Below are 7220 nucleotides of genomic sequence, written 5' to 3' on the forward strand. Positions count from 1 at the left end.
GATAACATGCACACAAATAATGATCAAGATAAAAGTTCAAAGATAAAGATGACAGATAAATTATAAAGTAAGGACCATGCCCCATTCCTCATTCTTGACCGCTACATGAAGATCGAGGCTTTTGTAAGATTCCTGAAAACAGGTGTAAAGAAAAGATGGAAAGATAAAAATAATTAAAGAAGAAAGATCAAGGATCAAGGATTATAGTAAAAAGATCAAGATAAAATTATACAAGGTAATGTATTCAAAAGATAAATGAGCAAGAAAAAATACCAAATGACAAACAAGTCAACAACCATTATATCTTACCAAAAAGGATAAGCTCAATGTAGACACATAGCACCTAACATAGGAAAGATGCATTGATCAAGGTGTAGATAACTAGATAAAACCTAATATAGGAAGGATGCATCCATCAAGGCATGAATAGTTAAATAGATAATGATAGATACAAGATAGATGAGAAAGAAGGTATGCAAGAAGCTGACTTAGTTCAACATCAATCCCTCGCTTTCGATTTTTGTGAAAGCTCAAATATTTTTGTCTCATGAAATGTATAGTGTTAACTTTTTTTGTATTTTGGTTTAAGTGTCAAATGTTTGTGATGATACTCTCTTTACAAAGGGTGAAAAGCAAGGATCCAACCCTAAAACTATGTTAAAAGAATACCCCTAATTAGGAAAAGGACTAGTTTTATTTTGATAGATGGAATGGATAAGGTAAGGTTTATTGTAGTAAGAGGATAGGCAAAACATAAATACTGATAACCAAGCCACGATAGATGGATAAATGGTACCAATAGAGTGGACCTACTATGTACAAGCTTACTAAACAATTGTGAGGGTCAAACGTAAAGTTTCTTAAGATGAATACTATTGATAAGCTCATCAAAAGATTCTCTATCAAGTGTAGCAAGTCTATAAGATCTAGATCCATAGTTAGATGTAATGACATAGGGTCCTAACCAATATAGACAATCTAAGATGAAGTTTGATAGTGTAGGCCAATGGCTTCCTCCTCTTCAAGGAGTTGTGAAGATAAATATTGATAGCTCTTATAAGGGGAATCCTGGTCATGCAAGTTTAGATGGTAATGTTAGATATAGTTTTGGTGATGTTCAATTTTTTCTTTTTCATTTATAAAGGGTTTCATATGAATAACTTCATTGAGGTTCTCACCATCTTGTATGCTATGGAGAGAGGTTGTGATCTTGGTTGGAAAAGGATTATTTGTGAATCTGATTCTAATTCACAAGTAGTGGTGAATATGTCGAATGACCATTGCTTATATTATGCTAATTGGCATTTACATGTGCTTATTTGACAGATTCTAAGTTTGAGTAGGTCTTTAGAATTAGTTACATTTTGTCATATTCCTAGGGAATGGAATAAAGTAGCGAATTGTTTGACAAAATAGACATTTGATTGAATGCAAGGTTGAAATATTACAAACAGGGGACATTTGCCTTTATATGTATCTCAAATGTTAAAGCAATTAGTTGTGAAGGATAGGAATGAGTAGTTCATTATTTTTCATAAGATTGTTGATCATTCTTACTTTGTAATTTTTATTTTTATTTACTAAAGTTTTACCCTTTTCTAATTTTTTTTTTGATTAATATATCTTTATATTTTAATTCTTAATAAGAAGAAAATTAATCCGGAAATGAAAAGAAAAAAACCTTGAATTCTTAAATCCTATTAAAAATATTCAATTAAAATACCAACGCCTTCATTCCTCGATACTTGTTTCCTATTTGTAGTCTTTTAAATAAAAGAAAATGCAAATTGTTTGTCTTCAAAAAGCACATTCATCAACCTCAAGTTAACAACTCTGAATACAAAATCATCTAATGCGGATTTTAAGCTGGCAACATGCACCAAATGCCATCCATCCGAAGCCTATAAAATTACAGGATATCCAGAGCGAATTCCCACCTGACCAAGAAAAAAATTTAAAAAACTCACCCAGTAAATTTCTCATGGCCATCTTTGGCGTCGTGTATATATTTCAACGAGGCCTATCTTTCATAACTACCTTGGAAGCCATGATGCCAGGCGCTACAATCTTGTTAGCCTTTGCCATCGTAATCTACATTTTGCTTCTACCCACGTCATGGGGTCAAACCTCCTCGCCTCTGCAACCAATACCCACAGATTCCACCGCTCTCTTCTGTGCTCAATCTCCCTGTTCACCAAATGAAAATGAGGGCCATGACCTTTCCAATTGCCAGCAATGGAAAGAAAACGTAGAACAATTAGACGAGAAACAAGACCCACATCTGCTTGAACGTATTTCTTCTCTAAACCATGAATTCCCTGTTTCCATGGCTGATGCTCCGAACAAAAGCAATGCAGATATACCAGGGGCAGGGGAAACGGACTCTTCGTCACTTGTCCCTGCTTTTTACATTTTTGGGGACTCCACTGTAGATAGTGGGAACAATAACTATTTGGGTACTTTTGCTAGAGCTGATGTCCCTCCCTATGGCAGAGATTTTGATACCCACATGCCCACTGGCAGATTCTCCAATGGCCGCCTCACTGTAGATTATTTGGGTATGTAAATTGATCTTTGGTTTCTTGTTTATTGTTAATTTTCTTTGAATTTTGATATTCTTGGCTGTTAAATTTGGGTCTAGCATATTATGCAGAGGTGAAGTATGATTTGTTGTTGTGTGTGTGTATCTTGCAGCTCTGTTCATGGGACTGCCATTTGTTCCAACATATCTTGGATTGGGTGGAATGGTGGAGAATATGATGCAGGGTGTTAATTTTGCATCTGCAGGAGCGGGGGTTTTGTATTCCAGCGGCGCTGATTTGGTTAGTGACTTTTCTTGTTGTTTTGCCTTGTAGCGTATAATCTTCATATTCCTTTCATTTCATAGGCTACATTTTAAGGCTCTGATCATTATGGCAATCCCTTGGAATGTACCCTGTAAACTTTGGAGGCTGCTCAAATTTAGCACTCTGTTCTTGATGGTTATGCTGAATGGGTGCAAGTCTGCAATTTATTGAACAATTTCTTGAGGGATTGTCAGCTTCTCATGGACTAGCTAGGATTTGAATTTAGTCCCACTAGTTTACTGTTGGATATTCTGAGTATGGAATGTTGCTAAGTGGGTGACAAATTCTCAATTCATTCAACAATTTATTGAGATACTGTTAGCTTCTCAGGGACTAGCTAGGATTTGCGCCTAGCTCCTCTTCTCTTTGCTTGGTAGCAACGATTACATTCACTTCTAGTTATTTTACTTTGTAGCCTGTACTCTTCATATTCTTTTCATTTCACAGGCTACATTTTAAGGCTCTGTTCATTACGGCAATTCTTTGGAATGTGCCCTGTAAACCTTGGAGGTTGCTCAAATGTAACACTTCGTTCTTGATGGTCATGCTGAATGGGTGACAAGTTTGCAATTTATTGAACAATTTCTTGATGGATTATTAGCTTCTCATGGACTAGCTAGGATTTGAATTAGCCCCTCTCGTTTTACTGTTGGAGTTTCTGAGTATGGATTGTTACTAAGTGGGTGATAAATTCTCAACTCATTCAACAATTTCTTGAGGTATTGTTAGCTTCTCAGGGACTAGCTAGGATTTGAACTTAGCCCCTCTTGCCTTGTAGCCTGTAATCTTCATATTCATTTCATTTCACAGTCTGCATTTTAAGGTTCTGTTCATTATGGCAATCCCTTGGAATGTACCCTGTAAACCTTGGAGGTTGCTCAAATGTAACACTCCGTTCTTGATGGTCATGCTGAATGGGTGATAAGTTCGCAATTTATTGAACAATTTCTTGAGGGATTATTAGCTTCTCATAGACTAGCTAGGATTTGAATTTAGCCCATCTCGTTTTACTGTTGGAGTTTCCGAGTATGGACTGTTGCTAAGTGGTGACAAGTGACAAATTCTCAACTCATTGAACAACTTTTTGAGGTATTGTTAGCTTCTCAGGGACAAACTAGGATTTGAACTCAGCCCCTCTTGTCTTTGCTTGATAGCAACGATTACATTCGCTTCTAGTTATTTTTCCTTGTAGCCTGTAATCTTCATATTCTTTTCATTTCGCAGGCTGCATTTTAAGGCTCTGTTCATTATGGCAAACCCTTGGAATGTACCCTGTAAACTTTGGAGGTTTCTCAAATGCAACACTCTGTTCTTGATGGTCATGCTGAATGGGTAACAAGTTTGCAATTCATTGAACAATCTCTTGAGGGATTGTTATTTTCTCATGGACTAGCTAGGATTTGAACTTAGTCCCTCTCATTTTACTGTTGGATATTCTGAGTATGGATTGTTGCGAAGTAGGAGTGGGTGACAAGTTCTCAATTCATTGAACAATATCTTGAGGAATTATATTGAACTTCCATGGATTAGCTAGGATTTAACCTTAGACCTTCCTGTTTTACTGTTCGATATTTTGGGGACGAATTGCTGCTGAGTGGGTGAACAGTTTGCAATTTCTTGAGGGATTGTTAGCTTCTCATGGACTGGCTAGGACTCGAATTTAGCCCCTAACATTTACTGTTGGATATTCTGAGTATGCATTACTGCTGTGTGGATGGCAAGTTCACAATTCATTGTTAATAGTTTATAACTAGCTTGGATTTGAACCTAGCAGATTCCATTTACGGTTGGGCATTCCAAGTATGGATTGTTTCAGTCATCGTTTCATGAATTCCACTTTTATGTTTGGACTGCTAACCCGTCTGACACATGTTAAATTTCGAAACTAAGATTACTCTGTTTACTGCTTTACCATCGAGCTACTTGTTCTTTTTAAGTTCAAATCACATTTCATAGATTGTTTCATACATCCCCTTCTTGAATAACATTGCTGTTCCTATTAACCTGTCTCTGGTACAACTCTATGAACCAACTTGAACTGGAACTTAAGATTTTTTTCCATATGCTCCATTGAGCTACTTCCCCCTTTTCAGTTTATTCTTACAAAAATCAGATACCACTTTCCTACAATTTATGTGGATTAGCTCTCAAATTGGATTTAATTCTTGGCTTGTTGATTTGCAGGGGCAGCACATATCCCTAACGCAGCAAATCGAGCAATTCTCAGAAATGGTGCAAGACATGTCACTGTATTTCGGCGAAGAGCAATCAAGACAGAGAATATCCAAGTCTATAATCTACGTCTCCGTTGGCAGCAACGATTACATTCACTTCTACCTGCGAAATGTCTCGGGAATTCGATCCCTGCACCCCCCTTGGAAGTTCAACAAGCTGCTCGTTCAAGGCATCAGAAATGAATTGATGGTAAATTACAAAAGTCAGATTAAAAAACCCCTGTAATCTATTTGAATTCTTTGTTTTATGTATTCATGGTTTATTTATGGTATGTCTTAGCATTTGTACAATGCGAATGCGAGGAAAATGGTGTGCATAGGAATGGGGCCTCTGGGCTGTGCTCCGCACTTCTTATGGGAAACAAACAGTCCCAATGGCGAATGCGTAGAGGACATAAACAACATGATTATAGAGTATAACTATGCCTTGAAATACATGGTGGAAGGCCTCAACTCCAAACTTCCTGGTGCAAATATAGTCTTCTCTGACATATATGAGGGACTGATGGACATCCTTAAAAAGCCCAAACATTATGGTAACTTATTTTTTGCTTTCTCTACCCAACAGTATTGTTTAAAACTTACTTGAATGAATGCAAATCCCAAAACTCAGAAAATGTTAGATTGCTTTCACAGTTGAATCCACAAGTAATCCTATCAACAATGTAAAACTTGTCAGATTTCTACAATCCATTTGAATTCCGTTAGTATCTTTTTGATTTGATTGTGTTTAATTTTAACATCGATGTTTCGGATCACTCTCTCTTACCTTCTGATATGAGGATATGAGAGAGTGTTATCCTAAATATTGATGCTAAAAATAGACACACAGTCAAATCCAGAAGCTACTAAAGGAATGTATAAACTGACATAATTTTAAAACTATAATCTATAAAACAATGCACTTCTAAATTATTATTTTTTAAGACTGGTCCGCAATCAAAATCCAGCAAATTTATGGTCTTTTCATTGAAAAAACCCCAATGATATTTAAGCTGGTCGCATTTGATCTGGGCAGATTTTTATATTGTGATAATGATGTGGTGGTTCAGGGTTCCAGTCTGTGAGTAACGCATGCTGTGGGTTGGGGAAATTTGGAGGAGGGATCCTCTGTGCATTTTCCAATGTGGCGTGCAACAATGCAACCGGCTATGTGTGGTGGGACCAGTATCACACCACTGATACAGTTAATTCAATCATGGCGGACAATCAGTGGAATGGCAAATATAAGAACATTACCCATCCTATGAATCTCTATGACCTGGTAATGGCCGATTCTTGATTTGCCTTCTTTCTCTTTCCATGGAGATTCTTTTTCCTTATTCATTTCTCCAGACAGCACAACATCTGGATGTCAATTGATAAAATATGCAGAATATGTACAGTTCATTTTACAATAACCTTATGTTTTATCACTGTGGGGTTAAACCATTATAAGATCAAAGGTAGTTCAGAGGACAATTCACCAAAAAATTATGATGTTGATCTTCTTTTATGAGGCTTGATGGCAAGTTCTCTGGTTTTCTCAACATCTTAGATAGTTTATGGGTATCTTTTTGCAATGCTGATATTGTGCTTTGAATTTTGATAGGTGTTTTTGTATTTTTTCAATCATCTCTGTAAGAAGCAACATAATTGTCTCAGATGCCCTTGTATATGAAAGATGGCCTCTTGAATTGAGCTATCAGAATATTCATGTTCTAAATGATATTTATTTCTATATAATCAATATTTTTAATAATCACATATAATATTAAATTCATTAATTTTTTAAAATAATTTATAAATCTTTTCTTGCATAACCCTTAAAATTTATTCATAACAATTGTCCTAGTATACAAGTTGAATTATAAAAAATATGAGAATGTTGAAGATGTGTGATGCCATTGTTTGTTGACGGACAAGGAATTACTGTTGGGAGAGATATTTTCCATGTTTCTCATTTTGTTGGCTTTGCTTTGTATGGTCGGCCTGTTTTTGCATGAGGAAGATTTGTTCAATATTAAAATATAATTATTTGGTTTAGCATGATTGTAGGTGGTGTGTCTTTTTTGACCCGGCTTTCTATAATGTTGGTGGTTTCACATTGCCCATCCTTTCATAAATATATTTAATTAATTATGTTATTTTTTTAATTTTA

General features: G+C 35.9%; 1 protein-coding gene across 1 annotated transcript; it reads left to right on the forward strand.

Moving 5' to 3' along the window:
* Window positions 1-1824: 1824 nt before the first annotated feature.
* On the forward strand, window positions 1825-6723 carry LOC131061103 (GDSL esterase/lipase 7). The gene is made up of 5 exons (XM_057994616.2): window positions 1825-2558; window positions 2695-2822; window positions 5031-5270; window positions 5361-5616; window positions 6133-6723. The coding sequence occupies exons 1-5, from the start codon at window positions 1853-1855 to the stop codon at window positions 6360-6362; spliced, it is 1560 nt and encodes a 519-aa protein (XP_057850599.2). The 5' UTR covers window positions 1825-1852; the 3' UTR covers window positions 6363-6723.
* Window positions 6724-7220: the final 497 nt, after the last annotated feature.

The sequence above is a fragment of the Cryptomeria japonica genome, chromosome 4 (assembly GCF_030272615.1).
Source record: "Cryptomeria japonica chromosome 4, Sugi_1.0, whole genome shotgun sequence".
Lineage (NCBI taxonomy): Eukaryota > Viridiplantae > Streptophyta > Pinopsida > Cupressales > Cupressaceae > Cryptomeria > Cryptomeria japonica.